We start from the raw sequence: 22827 nt of genomic DNA, 5'->3' as shown, positions 1-22827 counted from the left end.
TTTGAAGGCACTTAAGAGCAGAAACTACCATCTTTTTATTCGTGACAAGCTATTGTTTTTTTTATGTATGCATATTTATTTGTTTGATTAATTTATTTTACTAATTTGTATGTTTCAATGTAATCTGCTGCCAAGGTTTGGATGTATGTGGAATGGAAATCTTTTTAAATTAAAAAAAAAAAAACAAAAAAACTTGTACTCTTGCTTTTCTAAGGGACTTCAATAGGGAAGTGAGAGCTACAGGTCCCAACATGCAATTTTGGTAAATCTGGAATTGAATCAAACTGTCCTGAAAATCCGGAGCCAGTTGGCAATCATAATTACCAAGCCATCTCCACTGTGTCCTACTTCAGGAACTGTTTCTCTTACAAACAGAAAACATATGTACCTCTAGAGAGCTTTGCAAGAATATTGTAAACTGTTTGACAAATGAGCCCACAGAAGTCATCACTTAAAATGTGATGGTAGCAAAAATTGTGTATACTGAACAAATAGCACCAAATAATATATTTTATTTATGAAACGTATTAATATTTTGTTTTTCTGAAGCTGTACCTAACCACCTTCTGTGGTGGAAAGTTTGCAAACCAAGAGAGAGACTGAATAGAAATCAGTCACTCTATTTATACCGCTGTAAGAGGGGAAGAGGGGGGTACTTTTAACTCAGCGTGGGGTTTGGGGGTGGGGTAGGGTTTGGGGGAGTGGTTTTACATGCACAGATGCACAAACAGCGAAGTAGGCATCATTGAAGATTTTCTGTTATTTGAATTGAGGAAAGGTACAAGAGGAGTTGATTTGTACAGTGCACTCTCTACCTAGCTTGTTTGAAGCCCAAAAATATCCCGACATCAGCCAATGTTTCGCCCTAGGACTGCTTCAGGGGACCTAAATATGATAGCGATTAGAAAAAAAATTATCTGTGGCTACGATGCCCAAATTCAGACAGACATCTATCTTGCTGGATCAAAATTATGTAAATGGGTGAATGATAGAGAAGGCCAGCAGTGACTAATTGCATTTGCACTGTCTGGCTCGCTGACACCTTCATTGAAGATTAATGGTCTTTCCGGAGCGTAATAATAATGATGATATTGCATTGAGAATTCATAATTTTGTCTCATCTGCTTCTGTATCACTATGCTAATACATAGTGTGAAATTAGCCTATTTATTATGTGTAGAAAAATGATTTGAAGGTGATCTAAACACCTTCCAAATTTGCCATGGTTTAGACATCAGCCCCGTAACATTAATTATTCTTCCTTACAGATTGATCCTCTTTCTATGTGTGCTTGAATACTGAAAACACAAAGTAGCTACCATGTTGAAAGCCATCAAATGAAACATTAGTCAAAAGAAAACCAGCAAAGCAGTAAGATAAAAATGTTGCTTTTTTATGAAGTTAACAAATGTTTAAAAAAAAAAAATGCAGATTTTCAGAACTGCTAAGACATTGCCTGAGAGAGGGAATTTAGTAGGTCCCAAAAACCTCCATTTTAAAACATTTGTTAATCTAATAAAGGTATCTCTATTTAACTGCTTTGTTGGTTTTCTTTTCATTAATTTTTCATTTGAATACAGCTAATTAAAGGGTCATGCTGAACGATCTGGCACGATGTAGTGAGTAAGTCCTGCCTCTTTTCACTCTGTTCTAATGAAACCAAAAAAAGTGTACTGGTGCATAATTCTGCTACAATGACTAGACCAGGTCTTTAAGAAACAGGAACTTTCTATTCCAGTCTTAGTCGCAGAAGCATAAAAACAAGAATTGGCAGTACCATCCTGAAGTAATATTCAAGTGATAGCAGCGCACATGCATGTAGTAGTGATAATAAAAATATTATTTATCTGTTGTCATCCGGTGAACCATGCATGGTCCTGATCAGTTTCCATGGCTATAGTGCCTTTATCTCGAAAATCTTAACATCTAAAGCTGAGTGCAGTAAGGTTAAGATAGCACAGTGTTAGGTGGTGAAGGAGAATCTGCCAGAGGTTTGCAGCTTTTGCATTTAGCCACAGTGCTGTATTACCAGCCACAATATATACTTTGACTGCCTAGATTCTGATTTACAGGCTAATTTTAAAATGAGTGCAAGTGTGCCCATACGCACTCTTATCGGCCTGCGATTGCAGATACGCTTGAATTTTAAATCATGCTCCTAATTTTAAGCAGTTACTCGAGCAAAGCTATTTCACGTATCTTTGCTGGCTTTAATGTGCATAGGTAAGCAGATTTTAAAACCTGCTCATGTGAGGGACATTTCCAGTTTTTTCAAATTAGTCCACCAATTTGCCCAGCCATTCTCAAGGTCACCCATACCCCTCTGGTTCTTCATACTGCATACCCCCGCAGTTGACCCGAACCCCATCACCATGTCGTTTAAGCCCATAATTGCAAGATCTGCAGATTTACTCCTCCACATTGACAGCAGTAAAGCCGCTTTGCACTGCAGCCTCCAGTTTTAAAATACAGAGTTATGCATGTAGCAGTTGGCCCTGTCCTGGAATGCCCGTGCCCCGTCCCAAACAGTCTTGGAATACCCATGCCCCGTCCCAAACCGCCCATTTTTCTGTTACACTCGCACATGTATATACGTGCATACCTTCCAGCTTTTAAGTATGCAGCACTCGCGCTCGGCCCACGTACTTGCGTATATGGGCTTATGCTTTTAAAATTCAGTCCTAAATATGTAAATGTCATTAAAAAAAAAAGTTAAGCATTTAAACTACTGAAATGTAAACTGTTTAAATGATGAATATACGCGCTGCCTGCAGCTCAGGGGTGGGAAGGGGAGGGGTTCCGAAGTGCCCACCTGCGTCCCAGTCTAGCCAAAAGCAGTCAAGCCTGCCTCAAACGTGGGGAAGCCGCACAGCTCGCTGGGATAAGAGGAACCAGTAAGTCATCCACACGTTGACTTAAACCTGTCCTCAGCTCCCCCACTGCAGCACTAGAAAATGTTGAATGGTTAAATGAATTAACGTGAGGTTTTGCTTGCCATGTAATCGTTTAATACATCCCTGATTCTGATAGGCTTGTGTCTTACATTTCTGAAATACATTTTCCACCAATGCAAGTCTTCCTCGATTAAAAGTGATTTTTTTTTTTTTTGCGTGGCACCCAGGGGCTGACTGCCAGGGGCGTGGGGGTAAAAGAAAGCACACTGTATAAGCTTTCTGGAATCACATTACAGGTCAGTGTATGGTGGAGTGTGTGTGTGTGTATTTGGTTCACAGAGTAGGCTTTCGCTGTAGAAAAATGAAATACTGGCTCTGGAAGCTTGAGCCTTCGTTGAGCAGAGAAGGCCTCATTATAATTGTTCAAGCCTGACTGGATTACATCACTTTCCCCCTCATTTCACTTCTTTCCCCCTTTTCTTTATTTACGCCCTCTTGTTCTGCCCAAGCGCTGAGCAGGAGCTGCCTTAATGATGTATGCCGATCGCTCCATTCTCCCCTCCCCCCCCCCCTTCTCTTGCTTTGAAGTGTGCTCAGGTCTCAGGCTCCAGTTCAGAGGTCGTGGTGTTTATTTATGCAAAGCTGGATCATCTGTGAAATGGGGCTTTCAAGGCCTTTGACATCAAAGACTCCAAATCTGGCCCCGTCAAGGGGAAGCAGGGACCAACCTTTGCATTTTAATATGCTGAAGTAACTTTTGTATATCAGAGAAACATTCTGGCTAGTTTTTCCATTTATGTACTGGGCGTGGCTCCAGTCGCACTTTACCGAGGGTTTCTCAGCATTCCCAATAAGTAGCATGCAATTTTCTTGTCTAAAATAATCCCGTTTTTTTTCCAGGAAAATGCAGAAAATCAGATAAAATAAAGCTTGTGGTTTGACATATCGATGTTCACATAACATTTCTCATTAATAGTTTAGAATTAGTGTTCAAGATTTGTACTGATATACTTCCTTTTGATTGCATTTCTGAAGCTGAAAAGGTTCCAAAGAAGAGATTATTTTACCTTCTTCATATTTCCAAACCATGAATGGGAAATTCTTCCTTGTATAGTCTTGCAGTATTCATTTCAGGTGCTTTTGGTCAGATGTCTTTTAGCTAGTAAACATCATAAGCTCCTCTGAGTGTGTCTTCCTGAAGGACAGCCTAATTGTTGGAGAATGGCAAGAATAATATCTGTCTGACCAAGGGATGGACTTGCTAAGTCCCATTCAAGTCATCTTAGAGTTGCCAACTGGCTCCAGCTTTTCAGGACAGGTAGATCCAGTCCTGGTATTACCCCATTGCATGCTGGGACTTAATTCTGATTTCCCTATTGCATTCCCTAAGAAAAGCAAAACTACAAGTATTTGCATGGAGGGGAGTAAAACAAGGACTGGATCAAACTGTCCTGAAGATCTGGAGCCAGTTAGCGACCCTAAATCATCTACTTTACAGCCAGTTCATCAGTCAACTGAAAATCGCATGTTTCATGAACTTGACCCAAAACTAGCTCTGTTTGGATGCTTACAAGAATGAAAGGTCAACATTTGAGTTTCTGTCCTGGAAATGTCAACAGAGTTTGTGAAGTTTGTGCAATGTTTCATGATGTGTCTGGGGTGCGAGTTCATAATTATTTGCCCTTCTGCTTCAGTGACTGTCCCTGTAGATTCTGAAAATGATCACAAACCACATTTTGGGATAAGCCATACAGGAATTAACCGGGCAGCCCGGACACCTATGATTCTATCCCACCCTCACCCAGCCTAGCTGGACTCCACTGATTACACACAAAGAAATAAATGTGACACATAATTTGCATGAAATGGCCGCAGCCGTTTATTAGAATCTCTAACAGGGGAGCCTAATCTAGGTGCCGAATCCGGTCAATATGTCTACACATTGCAAATGGGTAGGTGCCGATAACGCTGATTTTCCACCCAAGCGGAACCGCGGGGTCTCACTCCCTGCAAGCCCCCGGACAGGCGCTGTGACTGCCAAACACAGGATGGGATCACGGTGCGGCCACCACAAAGCAAACCCTGCCGGAGCCCCTCCCCACGTATCCAGCCCTCGATCAGTCAAGGCTCCAAACCCGGGGCCTGACATTGATGATCCGTGGCACAAGTGGTGGCCCCTAGGCCTCTTTTATACATACCAGTGCCTCCCAGCTTCCTTTTAATGCCTTCTGTATTTACAGATGCTTTCCCAGACTCGGTTGCTGCAGCCTCGACAAAATAACAATTAATCATAAAGCAGCTATCTAACAGTTAATTCTAATTAACATGAGGGGACGGTTGGACGGGGAAGCAGCTGCATTCGGGGCAGAGGAGGAAGAGGCTGCACTGAGGAGAGCCAGCAGGTTTTAAATTGCCTGTCGTCCGTCGTCCCCCCGTCGACAGCATCGCCCGCTCCCCCAGGCCAATCAGGTGGCCCGCGTTGGGGCACGCCTTGATGAAGTTGCCGCTCCCGACGCTGGGCCAATGCGAAGGAGGGAACCACGCAGACCCGGCAGCACAATGCTGGCGCCATCGTGATCACCATGTGGAGGGGCGAGGAAAGGATCCCTTCTGCCCTCCACCCCAGCGGAGGTAAGGCCGCGGTGCGTCGGCAGCCGCCCACATGGATGCAACAGGCGTCCAGTTATTCACTGCGCCCGCTCATCCGTGCTGGGGGAGGGGGGGGGCCGCCCATGAATTATATCCATCTTAGAAAAAGAGTTTGATTCTTCCTAATCAAACTAAAGTTTCCATATACTTGAAAATGGGAGCTGGGGTGGTGGTTATGGGCATAGTAAGTTATGGAAATTTTGTTTTGTTTTACTTGCACCTTTTTTCCAGTTACTGAGTGGCTTATTTTGAAAGGGAATTTGTTGTCCAGTTTAGAAAATGTGGCATAAAAAAAATAGAATGAATTTTAATGGCAACCACATAGCGATTTAGAGCTTCTTGGATTGAGTGAATTATGGAAACCATATTCCTGTGCCACTAGTGGAAATGTTTGTGGAATGGGGCAGGATACGCTTTGCAAGTCGTGTCCGTCCTGTCCCCGTTCCCCCTTCCCCCCCGGCCTTACATTTTCTTGGAGGCTGCCTGTGCCTTGCCAGTAACTGTGCAGGTTTGGGATTTGGCTGGATAACAAGCAAAGTTGCATCTTCAAAGGATCAAAAGGATTCTGAGCAATTCAGCTCACATCAAAGGCTTGGCAGCAAGTCAAGTGGTATTCAGCATGCCAGTCAGTTGGTGTGTGGATGGTGGTACACATGGGTTGCCATACTGCAATGTGAGGCAAAAGACAAGGGTGGGTGTTCCGCTCTTTGCACAACATGCAAGAAGGATTAGGATAGAAATGCATTTGACAGAATGCTTTGTTTCAGCTAAAACTCCTTTCCAAAAGTTAACAGTAGGTAACAGCCTTTTTAAGTTTGATTATTTTCTGCCTTTTCTGTTTTAGCGTGCCCAGGGTTTAATGACAGTGTATATGTCAAAGTTTCATTACTGCTGGTGTAGCTGTTTATCTGTGTTGCATTATTTTAATTATTGGGAAGATCTGTAGAGCATTTCAGAGTGATAGTACTGTTTGAGACAGAAGTCACTACAGTGCAGTACATATATCCTTGCAGAGCAAGTAGTAATAGAATCAGATGGGTTGTCTTAGTTAATATGAAAAAAATATCAACTAGGCCCAGTCAGAATTATTCCAATTTGTGTTTATTAGAAAATGAAAGAGTTTACAAAACCCAGTACATCTCCCTTTGCACCACTTGGCATCCCACTGCTTTAATAGTAATCTTTCAACATAAATGTTGTCCTTTGTTGTAATACATGCATGCAAAACAATAGGCAGGTTGTTGTAACAATCTTGTCAATAAAGCAGCATTCATAATAAACAAGGTTTGCCATAGTTTCATAGAAATGCATGTTGTTATGTTCAGGTTATGGAGTACTTAGCCAGGCTGTAAATACAGCATCTTTGATTATTTATGAGAGAAAATTGGACAGTTTCAAGAGTTTACACTGGACTGATGAATATGATCAGGTAGTGTGTAAATGATACCTGCTGTATCACTCCATGGTGAAGACTGTACCTAGATTCCTATATGCAATTCTGGTCCCCACATCTCAAAAAAAGATATAGCTATCCTGGAAAAAGTACAGGGAAGGGCAACCAAAATGATATAGGGGAGCCATTCCATTTCCTTTAAAGAAAGACTAAAGAGATTAGCGCTATTCAGTCTTGGCGAAGAGATGGCTGAGGAGGGATATGATAGAGGTCTATGCAATTATGAGTGCAATAGAACAGGTACATTTGAATTGGTTATTTACTCTTTCAAATAATACAAAAACTGGGGGACACTCCATGAATTAGTAAATGGCATGTTTAAAACAAATCAGAGAAAATTCTTTTCCACTCAGCACAAAATTAAGCTCTGGAATTCATTGCTGGAGGATGTGATAAAGGAAGCTAACGTAGCTGGGTTTAAAAAAGCTAACGTAGCTGGGTTTGAACTTCTAAAAAAGAAAAAAGATTTCCATCACCATTACAACCCACTTGTCCCTTTGCACATGGAAAGGTTTCATTTCCTTCATGGGTAACCGGCTTCTGCACCCCAGAAAAATCCTGCCAACTCCAATCACACAGTAGGAAATATGAGACCATGCATAGTATGTGAAGTGTGATTCATTTCTGCTGGTTTGGAAGAACCTACCGAAACAGAACAGTATTCATATGTAAAGCTGATGGATTTAACAGATGCAGTTTTCCTACCCAACAGTGATTCTGCTGTGAATGTAATAATGTTCCTGTGTCTGCTACATTTTCCTAGTGTCACTGGTACATACAAGCAGAATTATTTTCATTTTTGCAGACTACTGCAAAGAACTGGTCAGTCCAATAGGTTTTTGAAACAGCATATTAAGTAAACATGATTTACTGTCGGGAAAAATTGCTTGCCTCTTTAAATGTGCACAAACCCAATGAACTTTTTACCTTTTCAGGTCTTTTAGAAAAACTTTATTCTTAAATTGCTGCCCGAGTACTGCCTTCTGCCTGACTAAGCAGCAAAGTCCCAGCATTTAATTAGCTATTGTTATGGTCAATAATAATTTTTCTCAGTGGTAAGAATAGATCTTCTCTCAGGACAGGTTGCTGGTTAATGCAAACACAAGAGTGTTTTGTCTGGAAAGGAAAAGTACTCACCTCAGCATTTCAGCATTTTGACAGAAAGCTCTCATAAAGAGAGAGAAAACTTTGAAACCACTAAATCGAGCAAATATTAGGATATGGAATTCAGCATTACCCTGGGAAGGGTAAATGTTCAAGACTTAGGGGGTAATTTTAAAAAAAGGATTTATGTACGTGCCTTGAAACTGAGCTTTTGAAAGTTGCTATGGTATATGCTACGTTTACCTATATAAATCCTTTTGAAAATTAACCCTATCTTGGGATCTATGCAGGTTAAAAAAAAGAAAAAAAAAAAAAGCAGTTATGTAGGGGGCTTGGCGGAGCCTGCATAAGTGGATTTTCAGTTGCCCTAAAGTACGCGTATGCGTTTTTCACAAAATGCAAACTGTTAGCCACATTGACAAAGAGCTGTGCCAGGAGAGAGGGGTATGCTTTACAGCTATGGTTGAAAAGGTTTCAATGAAAACCTACATGTGTGCATTGCAGCTCTGGGACAGAATCTGCGGGCGCTTTAATTCCGTGAGAGGTTGTACCAGTCTTTAAAAGGACATGCACACCAGCTTTCCCATCAAAACCTGCTGTGGTTGCAGACATTCTCACCTGCGTTTCATGTGGGTAGATTTTTGCCAGAAAATAAAAATGAGCATAAGATTCAGTCTCACACATGTTATTGTACAATCCCAACCAAAGCATGCACCGCGAATGCCTTCCCCCTAAATGCGGCTAAATGCATGCTGCTTGTTCCACATTGAATTGAGGGAGGGCAGTTCTCAGACAGCCAGCCTGTGTGCATAAATCACTATTTTCCAACGTAAATGGCTTTCAGAATTGTCCTGAAAAAAAAAATACATGCTTGTTTTATGCCTTTTTTGGAAATGACTTAAAGTAGGCACTTGTTTTCATTCACAAAATGTCCTGATCTTCAAACACAAACTATGCAGGTACTGTATTTTTTGTTTACATATCACGTTGGTTAGTGCAGACTCAAAAATACCCACACACAGTGCCCAGTTAGGAGTCTTACTGAAAATGTTTCGCTGAGTGCTACCCAGAAAGCCGGCCCAGCCTGCCTCCCACGCTCTCTCACTGCACAAGCATGCAAAAAGGTAGTAAATAGGATTGTGGTTTTTTTTTCCCCCCTTTCTCTACAGATGACTCAAGCTTGGGAAAGGATAGGCAAATGCCTGAAACCACCAATGGAGAATATGAGGATTTATCTGGGAAGCAGTGGGGTAAGAACTGCCATTTTGTTTCTTAAGAAGTTCAGCATTAACTGCCACGTCCAGAGTCTGGTGAACCATAATTAGGGCTTCTGATTTTAGGTTTTAACCAATAAACCCCACTAAAACACCCCCCCATGCAAAAAAAAAGTGTATATTAGATAAGCAATAAGAAAACAGTACGTTCCCTAAAAATCTTAGTCCTCCTTTGCCCACCCTGGATCTTCTGCTTTGTTTTTGTGCCTTTTCGACACGAATGAGACAAAATGTATGTATTTGATTCAGCTGAAAAAGGTACCCAACAATAATACTTTTTCATTGAAAACACTGATTTTTGGTTCCCTCAAAGAACCCCTAATTAGCTGAAAAAAAAAAATCCCTGCCTACATTTACAATTTATAAACACCTAAAACCAGAAGCCCTAACCATTATTCAGGTTTCACACTTGGGGAGAGTCAGGGTGTTGGGGAAAAAGGTGGCACCACAGTGACTGGTAACGCCTGGAAAATGTGTACGTTCTTCTTTGAGTTGACCTCTCTGCAGGTATTAGAGCTGTGACGAAAGAAGCTGTAGTTACAAGTAGATTGACGGTGTACTTCTCTGATGAAAGACAAATCTTATCGAATGTCATATTTCACCCCCCAGTTCATAAGTCTGGTCCTAGTACCAGTCTGGTAGATTAAACCCCACTGAGAGCAGCACTTAATGCCTTGTCTCCCGGGAATAGTCACCCTGTGCATGAGCGTATGGGCAGTATTGCTTCCCGAGTCCCTCAGCACAGAATGCTCGGACATCGGTAAACAAGCGCCCAAGGAATGTTACCTTGTATGCATTTAGTAATTTCCTTCTTATGGGTTTCTTTCCAATCTGATGTGTGTTGTCTTACCTCTGTGCTGTTCTATCGGAACTACTCTCTTCTTTTTATTTTTAGCGAGAGGTAGCCAGTTAAGCCAAAACAAAGCTTGACCATCAGGCCCTCCCTCTATAAGAATTAAACACAAGGGCTTTAGTGACTCAATGCCCCACTTCCCCCCCCTACCAGCAAGAAATTGTAAAGAATGCTTCTGGGCCACTTCTCCCCCTAACCCACTTTCCAACTCCATTGCTGCCCCCACTCTAACCGGAACCTTCCCCAAACCCCCCCAGTGCCATGCGAGGGAGGGGGAGGGTTAGCAGTGTCTGTACCGTGCTCCCGGGTGATGTCTTCTGTGGCTCTAACGGCAGCGTTGGTAGAGAACTCTACCGACATTGCTGTTGGAGTTCGCTGTCCCGCGTCTCCGACAGTCGTGCCATAACAGACGCGATCTCGCCTTCCTACATCCCCCACTTCTGCAAGCTCCCTGCCACCCTTTGACAACACAGCAGCTGAACATTTATTTCTAGAAATGCCATATCCTTTTCTTAATCAAAACTCTCCAATAGCAACAGCTTACAATCATAAACCTATTAGAGGATAACTTTCAAACAGCGGCGCATGGTGGCATAGGCATGCGAATATGGCTGCACATAGTATACCACAGTATTTTATAACCCTCGTGTATGATATATACCTGTTTTTATAAAATACATGCACCTCTACCTCACAACATGCGCACGCGTATCTAGGCTTATGGCGAATACATGTAATGCATTGAAGCCACGTATATCAATGCATTGAATGCGCGTATTTTTCCTGCCTATTTTAAAACTATACGCGCATATATTTTACATATGAAAATAAAGTAGGGCTTACTTATGTAAATCCTGATTAAGTCGATCAGTTTTAAATACCAGTTTTACCAATTAGTGACCAGTTTACCCAGTCCTTCTCCAGGTCATCGACAGCTTCCTGGTTCTTCAGCGTGAACTCTCCCCAGACCCCCCACCCAGTCCGTACTACACAACAAATACGTTTAATGTCACTTACGCCAAATAAGTAGCAGGTATAATAAACTATGCAAGTTAACTGGAAAATGTAGGTGTGTAAGTGCCTTTTAAATTAGCAGCTTTATGCATGGAAGTGTTGGCCTCGCCCTGGAACACCCCTACACTGTCTCTTATTTTTTTACACATGCATGTATGTGCTCGCAAAAATAGAAATATGCGCGTATTTATTACTTTTATAAAATAGAGAGAACACGAGTACAGGCTCAAATATGCTCATTTTTAAGCATGCTATATTTTGAAAATTTGCCTTTCAATAAAAATAAATATTTTATTTAAAAAATCCAGAAAAAAAATCTGTAGCTTTACCCCTTTGGTAATCTCACTGCCCAAGTCACATCAACATTCAATTTCTAATTCTGTGCTGTTCTGCTACCCACTCTCTAAACGCAGTACCTTAAATTAGTTCTTCTCCATTGGCCTCCTCTTATATTTCCTTGAATAACCATGATTTTAACCTTCTTTCTAAAACTCAAATACTGCAACTCACCATGGAAATCCCTGGAGAGTACATTCCAGAAAACTGGCCCATAATAACTAAATGCCAGCTGTCGTGTAAATGTCATCCTTAGCTCTTTCAGAGATGGTAACATCCTCAAACCTTGCTGCAAAGATCTTAGCAACCGGCTAAGTTCGTGACTGCTTAAGTGCTCCACTAAACAGCCTGGGAGGCCTCTTCAAAAGCAAATAAAACTCAAATATAAAACCTTAAACTTGGATCTCATTTCTGTCAACAACCAGTTAAGAGAATAATAATGGGTGTTATGTGATGATACTTCTGCCCCCACAAGCAGTCTAGCTTCTGTATTTTGTAGCAGTTGAAGAGGTTTAATTTAAAATTATCCGGCTAAATGGCAAATTCTAGTATATTCAGCCTCTTATCCAGCTAGATTTTATCCAGATAATAACTTATCTGGCTAGAATCTAGCTGTATAAAAAAAGAGGCATTCCGGGGGGTGTAAATAGGAAGAGTTAATAATTGGGCTAACTTAGGTCTAGAGTCACTAAGTGCACTTTTTTTTTTTCACTGGTGGGGTCCCACTATCGCGGGGGGGGGGGAAGGGAATCACCGCAATAGTGGGGCCGCTCCTCTGACAAAAGATCGCGGCTCTATGGGGCATTTTTTTAATCTCGCAGCCAAACATCGCAGGATAAAAGAACATGGCGAGCAGCCCTTTAGGTGCAATAGAAGCCCCAACATCAAGGGACCGCCATCTCCTTAAGGGGCCACAACCTAAAAACCCCAAAAGCCGTAGCTGAAAAATAAGTTTTGGTAAGGGCTGACCTCCGGCTCAATCTGGAGCTGCACCTCAAGGCGGCCTCAACTCCTCCATTTAAAAAAAAAAAAAAAGTTTAAAAATTATGCATGGTGACGACCCCCCCCCCCCCCACACCTCCTCTAAAGTTGATCATTAAAGTCAATGGGGGGTCAGGGATACCCCCCACGCCAATAATCACCTAAAGTCATTGGGGTATGGTGTAGCTCCTCCCCCCCCCCCCCCCACCAAAGATGTGAACTAAATCATTGGGTGCTCAGGGACCCCCTCATACCCCTAGGCATTCCCTTCTCAGCTGAAGGTCCCTCGTTGGGACTGGGGTGCCCCCTAGCGCCCTGTCTGGTTGATGCTGTTTTTCACAATGGCGCCAACTGGACCTTGCTCCTGTCATGAAAACACACCCAAAACCAGTTGAATATTTCCTGTTGTGACAGTAGATATTTGGGAAGACTTGATTGATATTCAGCTGCAATTTACTGTACCCCCTAGAAGCCAGAACCGCCAGGGAGTGATTGAACCCTACAGATACAATTTTATTTTTTTTTAACTTGAATGTTGTTTGGCAAATATTTGAATGTGGATATTTGTTCAACTCAGCAATTTGCATTGTGAACTATTTGAATGCAATCATTAAAAACTCAGTCATGATGCCATGTTTAAAGAAATCTGCATTTTAAAGTAACTGACTGACCATTATGCTGTGCCTCTGCATCTGCACTTGTGTTTCCCAGATTTGCACATGTAGGTTTCTGTTCCACATTTGATGCTTGGCAGTTTTTGAAGAGGAATTATGGAAGTATGTTCCCTGAAGTCTGCTGCCTTCTACTATTACCACAATGCTGGAAAAGTTCATTTAGCCAGCAGTACTAGCTATTTTTTAAAATTTAAACCTTTTTTTCTTAACTTGTAAGTCAGAATTCCTGAAAATCTTTAAAAGTAGTTTCCCTTGCTTGCTTGACTCTTACCTCGCGGCCTTGAGGCCGCTCTGAAGCCCGGACCTCCCAGAAACAGCAGGAGCTGCTGTGTGCCACTCCCTCGGCAAGCCGCCATGTTCCAGCGCAGCAGGAGCCGTCGCAAGCTTGCCCTTTTCTTCCGCAGCACTGAGCTGCGTCGGTCCTTCCTTCACGGCCCAGCGGCCGCCATCTTCTAACAGGCCTAGGGGCCTGCCCTCATACGGCAGGAGCCGCCGACGCCAGGAGCCGCGCTGGGTCCTTCCTCTGCGGCTCAGAGGCCGCCGATGGCTTCGGTGCAGCTGGACCGCCTCCTTCAGCTTCGCGTCCCGGAGGCCGCATTCACTGATGTTCCCTGTGGCATGGAGCCACCCCCGGAGGTCTTCCAGCGGCTGGACGCCGCCTCCAGCGACAGGGCCTGCCCAGATGCCTAGTTCCAGCTCCTCCTCTTCAGCAGGACTTACTCTTCTTAGGTGCGGGGCCACGTCTCCTAGCCTGACTTAAAGAGCCAATGAGGGAGTGGTTCCTGTTACACCCTGATGACATCATCTTCCTGGATTTGCCTCTTCAGCCGTATAAAAAGGATCTGGCTTCTTTCCCAAGTTGCCTTTGCAAGGAGTAAGTCCTTCTTAGGACTACATGTCTTCCAGCTTCTCTAAGACACTCTGTTCCATGTGGGATCCCGTGTCTTCGTCATTGTTCCATGTTCTGGTCTCTGCTCTGATGTCTTGATGCTCCCTGATGTTCCTGTCTCCAAGTTCCAGATGTTTCCTGATGTTTTGTTCCTGTCTTGATGTCTCCACCTGTTCCAGGTGTCCGTCTGTTCCTGATGTCTTCGGCTCCGTCCTGACCTGTCCCTCGTGGTCCGCGACCAGCCTGACTGGGCTGGTAGGGCGCGTAGTGGCCAAGTGGTCCGTGACCACCCCTGCTGGGGTGTGTAGGGCGCCTGTGGGTCCTTCCATCAGCCGGCACCAAGGAGTCATCTCATCCATCTTATCTGAGTTTCATCTCGGATCTTCACCCTCATCTCATTGAGTTTCGTCTCTGATCTTCACCCTCGTCGTCCATCTGTTGGATCTCCTCTGTGGCAGTTCAAGCAGCTGAAGACCCTGGTTCTTATTCTCCCTGCACTGGGTCTCATCTCAGTGTTCCCACACAGAGTTTCGTGTCTGTGTCCCTGGCTCAGAGTTTCGCCTCCGAGCTTCATCCTGGCTCCGAGTTTCGCCTCCGAGCTTCATCCTGGCTCCGAGTTTCGCCTCCGAGCTTCATCCTTATGTCCTACTTGGGTCTTCGGAGTACTTGTATCTGCTTCTACCTTCATCTGTCTGTCCTGACGTCCTTCATCTTGGATTTCCAGTCCTTCTCTTCAGTACTCATTGCCATCTTGACTCTAATTGAGTCTGTCAGCTTGCTGCTTCGCCTCCAACGTGATCCGTGACCATCCCGGCTGGGGTGTGTAGGGCACGTGGCGTCGCAGCACTCCTTCCAAGTCTACCTCCAAGTCTGAGTCTTCGTCTACCTCCAAGTCTGAGTCTTCGTCTACCTCAATACTTTGAGTCCTCGTCTGCCTTGCCATGTCTTGTTCCACGTCCTCTGTCCAGCCTGCCACCCTTACCGTTACCCAACGGCAGTCCGAAAGGGCTTGGAATGGTCGGAGGACTGTTCAGAGACCATCATTGCGTTGATGGTCTCACCTGGGCATGTGGTTCGGTAAGAGGTCCCTGGTTCTCCAGTTCCCAGACTTGGACCGTCTCGCCGTAGCGCTCCCTTCCATCCGCTGCACAACATTGACAAGACTGTGTCCAGGGGCTGTACATGTTGTGAACAGCACGGAAGTTCCTTCGAAATCTACTCAAAGTTTGGTGAGTTCTCTGTGAAATAATTCAGTGTAGCTGCGTATTGGGAAAGGACATGGAAGGAGAAGTGCTTGATATATTAATTTGAGCGTTCAGTGGAAAATGTAGATGTTTCTTGACTCTCATGCTTTGTTTTCGACTTATTCCTATGTCTCATTTCCTTTTTGTCCTAATAGATATAGAGAGATATTTTTTGCATTTTAAAATAAAATGTGTACGTCTGTTGCTTTGACCACACCTTTTACTTTTAAAGATCTCTTTCCCTTCCTCTGCCTTTGAGGACTTTTTTAATGATATTTTCATGGCTTACATTTATCAGCAGTGTTCTGGTGGTGATCAGTAATAGCCCCGCATCTGTTTACTTAGCTGCGGTGGGCGTGGCTGAGGAGGAGTAGCTTTCTAAGTCTTGAAACTCTGAGATCTCCTTAGAAATGAAATAATCAGGCGAGGTCCTGATGAATTTCTTTGTTTTGAGCTGCCACCTGAATGATTTAATTTCTTAAATATTTCTAGCCCACCTGTCTACCAATCTAAAGAGATAACAAGATAAAGTGCCCATAAAAAATTGACAATAGAACAGAATTGACGATTTAGAGAGGTTTGTTAGTAGTACTGTTTTATAGCTAGCACTTAAGCATGGAAACAGTAGAAACAAATGCAATGCATTATGATTGGAAGTGAACAGGTTTCTTTGGGAAAGGCTTTTGGATGCTCCATAGTTTTTGTCGTAGCAGTTTTTTCCTGCCTTTTCTTGCCTCATATATGATTCTGAATGCGCCACTTTGGACATCTATGTTTCTAACGGGCCGATACAGAAAAACCCACGGGAGAGCCGGCGAGCGCCCGCTTTCCCGGCGCGCACCCAGGCCATTCTCCTGGGCACGTGATTCAGAAACAAAAAATATGCAAATGAGGGCCCACAGTGAAAGGAGGTGCTAGGGACACAAGCGCGTCCCTAGCGCCTCCTTTTTCACAGAAGCGGCAGCTGTCAGCGGGTTTGACAGCAGACGCTCAATTTTACCGGCGTTGGTTCTCGAACCCGCTGACAGCCACGGATTTGGAAAACGGACGCCGGCAAAATTGAGCGCCCATCTTCCAGGCTGCAGGCAGATTTTAATTTTTAATTTTTTTATTTTACATTTTTTTTATTTTTGGGGCCTCCGACTTAATCTCGCTATGAAATTGTCGGAGGGTGTACAGAAAAGCAGTTTTTTCTGCACACTTCCCCGGTGCCGGCCAAAATTAACACCTGCCTTTGGCAGGCGTTAATTTCTGAAAGTAAAATGTGCAGCTTGGCTGCACATTTTACTTTCTGTATCGCGCGGGAATAACTAATAGGGCCATCAACATATGCATGTTGCGGGGGGGGGGGGGGGGGTGTGGTTGGCCACACGTTTTCCACGTGCTATTACCCCTTACTGTATAAGGAGTAAAAATAGCGCGTCGAAAACGCGCGTCCAACCGGAGGCTAATAGTGCGCTCGGCCTGAGCACACTTTACTGCATCGGCCCGTAATGTAGAAATAATGTACTTCCTACCACACAGGAGGTTGCTAGAACAGACCAAATTGATCATGCTGTTACATCCGCTGCAATGATTTATTTATTTATTTTTAACTTTTCTATACCGACATTCCTGTATAAAATACATATCACATCGGTTTACAATGCAACTGCAACATTCGCTTGAGGGCGATACAATGAACAGGGGAAACAATTATGGGTTATCAGTTCACTCTAATTTATAATAAGAGGATATTTATTTTAATTCCACTATCGATATTTTTAAAGATGAAAATGTGTAATGCATTCTTATTTGCTGCATGCGCAAAGTGAGAATGCTGTTAAATAATTCCAAGTGAATATGCAAGCTTATTTGAAAGGAGAAAAGTAATATCCAGATTTGGACAAAGATCAGGGGAATACCAAGTAAACACCCCACACCAAAGCCCGTGGAATGATCAGGCAGTCGCATTTGCTGCCTCAGCTGTTGTTGCTGGTATATTTGGTGTCGGACTTGCTCTGTTTCATTAGGTTACACATGAAAGCCTGCACAAAGAGCAAAGCATTGCCTCTAAAGAGTTTGAAATAACAAGAGTTGAACAAGCCTCAAAATGTGAGCCCTTTATTTACTTATAAAATTTCTATCCTGCCCAATTACAAAAAAACTGTTCTGGGTGGTTTCCATAATTAACATACATAATAGTAAACAAGAGAACATAAAACAATACAAAATTCAGAGTTAAACTACCTAAAACATTCTTAAAACTAAATTAATTAAAAGCTTCCATAAACAGATAAGCTTTGACCTGCTTTTGAAACAATTTATGATCTTGCATCCCACTGCATGTTTTCTGAGAGCTTATTCTAGAATACAGGGGCTTTATTCCTTGTTTCTTTTAGCTTCACAAAACAGAAACATGTAAAATCAATGAATCAAACACAAAAATATAAAGTTGAAAAATAGCACTAATAGAATTCCGATCAAGTCCCAAATTCAGGAGCAAATAAAGATGCATCCTATGCTTCCTATTTAAAAGCTTATGTAAACAGCCAAGCCTTTCAAAACTTCCTGATCTACGCTAAATTTTTCATAGGCTTAAGCTTCTGAGGAAGGGAGCTCCAGAGAACTGGACCCCAGCCAGAAAAATATTTTTTGCTCATATTAGTTAACTTAATCTTAGCCAGTAACCTTAGCAAAAAGTTGTTCTGAGGAAAATAACACTTTTTTAGGTTGAACGGCATTAGGCATGTTTTCAAACATTCGGGCACAAGATTATTCAGGGCCTTATAGACCCAAAAAAAGTATTTTAAAGTTGGCTCTAAAGGCAACTGGGAGTCAATGCAATAATTTTAGTGCTGGAATAATAGGCTTGCGTGATCTCAGGCCTAGCAAAAGGCAGACAGTGAAGATGTCCCAGTTTTTTCTGTGGCAAACCCACATATTTAATTGCAGTAATCCAACTTAGCAAACACCAGCACATGAAACAAAGCAGCTAAATCATGCTTTAAATGAATGGATGAAAATTATGTATGCAGCTCAGAGGGAAAAAAAAGATGTTTTAACATCATTGCTAATATGGCTGTGAAGTGTTAAATTAGAATTCAAAATGTCACCCAAGGCTTTTGCCCCTTCACTTGCAGAGAATAATGTATCTCTAATGAACACCTGAGGGGGTGGGAGCATTCCAGGTCAGGTGGTTGAAACCAGAGGACTTCAGTCTTGAGATGGTTTAAGCTGATCTTCTTAGCACTCAGCCAAACCTGTACTTCATGCAAACAACTAATATGTCTCTCTACTTGTTCTAATCGATCTTTACCCAAGTTACAGTAATTTTGAACATCAACCGCTCAGCTGATTGGCTCTTGAGTTAATGGGATGGGTTTATCTGTGTACTGTTTTATTCTGTGGAAGTATTGATATGGATATTATGGGCAAACATGGCCCATGAAAGGAGAGAAGCCCAGTTACCTTGACGTAAATTCACGTAAGGCCACACGAACCTTAAGGCTTAGATTCACCCACTTGGTTTGTCCGTTGCTTTGAGGGTGGTACATGGAGGTGAAACCCAATGTGATTCTGAATTTTCAGCAGAGACCTTTCCAGTATCAGGCAGTGAACTGAACTCCTCGATCTGAGAGGATGTGATATGGTAGCCCATGCAGGTGGAAATTTTGTTGAACAAAGAGTTTTGCTAACTCTGGTGCAAATGGGAGATCAGGAAAAGGAATGAAATGTGCCATCTTAGAGAATCTGTCCACAACCACCCATATGGTAGTATTGCTACTAGAAAGGGGAAGGTCATAAACCATGGGTCCAGGGTTCTGTGGTGGCTGGCAGTGGCTTTAACAACCCCTTCGGTCATTCCCTGACACTTTTATGCATGGCACACATAGGGCAGGATCCTACATAGTGTTGATTGTCAGTCTTCATCTGTGGCCACCAATAGTGTCGCACAATTAGTTCCAATGTCGAAGTAATGCCAGGATGACCTGATAACTGGGAGTTATGTGCCCATTCGAGAACCTTTTGATGCAAGCATTGGGGTACCACCATCTTGTTGGGAATAATTGTGAAGGCAGTGGCAGCCATAATTTTGGCTGAGTCAATAATGTGTTGTGGGGGTTCCAGGGTCCCCTCTGTTTTGAATGACCAGGAAAGTGCATCTGCTCACCGGTTCTCTTCAGCTGGTCGATGCTGCAACTCAAAGTCAAATTGAAGAATAATGACCAGAGGGCTTGCCTGTGGTTCAGCCTTTGAGCTTGTGCCAAATGCTCTTGTGATCCATTTAAATGGTTATTTGGTACTTAGCCCTCCTTCCAACAGATGTCGCCATTCTTCAAAGGCTAGTTTGACTGCTAGCACTCACGATCACCGATCATATAATTCTTCTCTGCTGGAGATAACGTCTTAGAAAAATAGGAGCAAGTCATGAGTACCCTTAGTGTTACGTAATAAGAAGATAGTGCTTACCCCAAGGGTAGAGGCATCTACCTCCAGAATGAAGGGTTGAGATAGGTCTGGGTGATGTAAGCAGGATTCATAGATGAACTCCTCCTTTAGCTGTTCATAGGCCCAAATGGTATCTGAGGTCCCATTCCTGGTGTCGTCACCCTTTATGGTAAGGGCTGTAAATGGAGCCGCCAAGGTGGAATACCCAGGTATAAATTATCTGTAGTAGTTTGTGAAATCCAGAAAGCATTGAATTTCCTTGAGGCCTACTGGCCTGGGCTGTTCTGAAATTATTTTAATTTCTCAGGATCCATCCGAATGCCTTAACATGACACAATGTACCCCCAAAGGGGGAGTTCTTCTTACTAGAAGATACACTTCTCTAACTTAGCATAGAAATGATGCTCACATAGCCTTTGGAAGACCTGTTTCACATGGTGCCGGTGCTAGGACAATGATTTTGAAAAGATCAGTTTGTCATCTAGGTAGACCACTACTTGGGAGTAGAGGATGACCCAAAATATCTCATTTACCATAAATTGGAAGACTGTGGGGGCGTTGCATAACCCGAAAGGCATTACTAGAAACTCATATTGTCCATCCCAGTGTTAAAGGGGGGGGTCTTCCATGCTTCACCTTCATGGATTCGGATCAAGTTGTATGCTCCTCGGAGGTCCAACTTTGTAAATACTTGCGTGCCCCAGAGGCAGTCAAAAGGCTCAGAGATCAGAGGAAGTGGGTATTGATTTTTTTTTTGTAGTTTATTTCAGACCATGATCGTCAATGCAGGGACGTAATGACCCATCCTTCTTCCCTACAAAGATGAATCCAGCTCATGCTGATGATAAAGATGGACAAATAAAGCCTCGGTCCAGATTCTCTTTAATGTATTTAGACATTGCCTCTGTTTCAAAAGCAGAGAGTGGATAAACTTAGCCTCAATGTAGAACCTTGCCTGGGAGGAGATCTATGGCACAATCATAGAAGAGATGAGGTGTTAGGATCTGTGCCTGCTTCTTACTGAAAAACATCGGTGAATTCAGTATACTGTAGTGGTAGACTTGAAAGTTCAGACATGACCTTCCAGGTGGCTGGTACCACAGGAGAAACTCTGGCAACACATTCATGACACTTAGGACGCTATCTAGCAATTTGCAACGTTGCCTAGTCGGAGGGGCTGGTGACTCAGGAACCACAGCAGGCCCAGAATGATTCCATTGATTGCCTTGGGCAGTACGTAGAGACTGATTTGTTCTTCATGAAAGACCCCAGTCTGTATAGTCAGTGGTACTGTAACCTTAGTAATCTGTCCTGGCAAAGGATCTCCATAAAGAGGATATCGAAATTTGGGAATTCAAGGGTTCTGTTGGTATGCTATAGTGTTGGACCAGAGCCTCTTGGTTAAAGCTCCATCCAGCGCTTGTGTCCAGGAAGGCAAGAACATCGAGAAGGACATCCTTGTGAGACAGGCGTACTGGAACCAGTAATTGTGGAGAGGTGCAAGTATGACCTAGGGTGGCCACTCCCACCAGGCCTAGGTTTTTGGGTTTTCCGGTTTGTTAGGACATCTCCTTGCAAGATGGCCTGGAGCAGCACAGTAGAAGCATAGGTTGAGAGACTGACGCCTCTGCCTCTCATCATCTCAGATTCAGGAATGATCCACTTGCATAGGCTCTGCAGGTGGTAAACCAGACTCAGGAGGGGAACGGTTTGTCATTGGCTTCTGAAAAGTTGGAACAAGATGGGTGGGGCCATGGTTCAAACTTCTTTCTTTGTCCCTTTTCTGGAACCTCAGGTTTATACATAATGCTAGACTGATCAGCCCGTCCAGGCTAAGTGGTGGATCTCAGGCAACCAGCTCATCCTTAATGTGTTCCGAAACCCTTGATGGAAAATTGCCATTAAGCTGTCACTGACCCACTGGAGTTCAGAAGCAGAGATGCAAAAGTGCACCACATACTCCTCCACAGAGTAGGAGCCGGGTTGATCTGCAGAAGTTCAGTAGTCGTAAGACGAGGTGAGACCAGGCTTATCAAATACTTGACGGAGCTCTTGCAAAAAGCGGGTCAGATCCTCCAGGAGTGGGTCATACCGTTCCTAGAGAGAGGATGCCCAAGCCAAGATGGTGTCTCCCGACAGGGAAAGAATGTAGGTTACTTTCACTTGGTCGGTCAGAGACAATGGTGTCTGCATCTCAAATTGCTTCTGACACTGGTTAAGGAAGCCTCTACAGCTACTGGATCCCCATCATACCTTGGAGGCAGAGGCAAATGGAGCCATGGGTGTGTGACAGGTTGGATGTGTGGTGCTGGAGCAGGCATCAGAACAGGCTGGGCTGCAGTTCCTGAAGATAGCTAGACATGGTATTCAACTGATCCTACTGCTGTTGGAACAGGTGTACTAGGCTGGCAATGGTGGAAGGGGGATGTGAGTCCACTGAGTTCATGGCCTCAGCAGTCTGAGCCCCTTAGTGCTGTGGTGCAGTTGACAAGCCTCAAGGGTGAGCCCCCGAGGCCCACACTAGCAGCTTGCAAATGCGCCCTGTAGCAGAAAAATCTGGAAGCTTCATCTTTACCAGCTGCCTCCTTTGCAGGTTGGGCCCTTGGATTCTGGTGGCCGGCAGGACTTAGGTGGGTCTCTAGGGCAGCGGTGGTGGCTAGTGTCCAGAGCCACACCAGAAACAAGGTAGACAGTAGGCTTGCAGAAGTCAGATTTGAGCCAAGGTCACGGCAGACAGCAAGCAAACGTGGTCAGGTCTGTAGCAGCAAGCCAAGGGAGACATGGACACACAGGAGACCCTGAGGATGGGAACAAAGAAGATAGGCTGGATGAGGCTGTACCAGGTGACAAGATGAGGCTGGTCTAGAAGATAAAGGAAAGGCTGGATAAGGCAAGACTGGAAGAAGGAACAAGAAACAGTAATGTTGGCAACATGCACTACAGGGAATGCAGGAGACCCATTGCTGCTATTTTAAGGGCTGAAGCTTATGATGTCATCCAAGGGCATCATGGCCTGTTTCCCACCGTGGGC

At 43.7% G+C, this 22827-nt stretch overlaps 1 protein-coding gene across 2 annotated transcripts in view; it reads left to right on the top strand.

Annotated features, from left to right (window-relative positions):
* FGFRL1 (fibroblast growth factor receptor like 1) overlaps positions 1-22827 on the top strand; it is a 479061-nt gene that overhangs the window by 401173 nt on the left and 55061 nt on the right. The window contains exons 1-2 of one of the 2 annotated variants that reach the window (XM_029592749.1): positions 5294-5525; positions 9270-9350. In XM_029592749.1, the coding sequence (XP_029448609.1) occupies positions 5477-5525; positions 9270-9350 (130 nt within the window). In that variant the 5' untranslated portion in view covers positions 5294-5476. Of the gene's footprint in view, positions 1-5293; positions 5526-9269; positions 9351-22827 lie in introns of those variants that run through there. The other variant, XM_029592748.1, reaches the window with a different exon arrangement.

This window comes from Rhinatrema bivittatum, chromosome 1 (assembly GCF_901001135.1).
Source record: "Rhinatrema bivittatum chromosome 1, aRhiBiv1.1, whole genome shotgun sequence".
In the NCBI taxonomy this organism is placed as follows: Eukaryota; Metazoa; Chordata; class Amphibia; order Gymnophiona; family Rhinatrematidae; genus Rhinatrema; species Rhinatrema bivittatum.
Note: the sequence above shows the minus strand (reverse complement) of the source record. Positions and strands in the feature narration are given on the sequence as shown.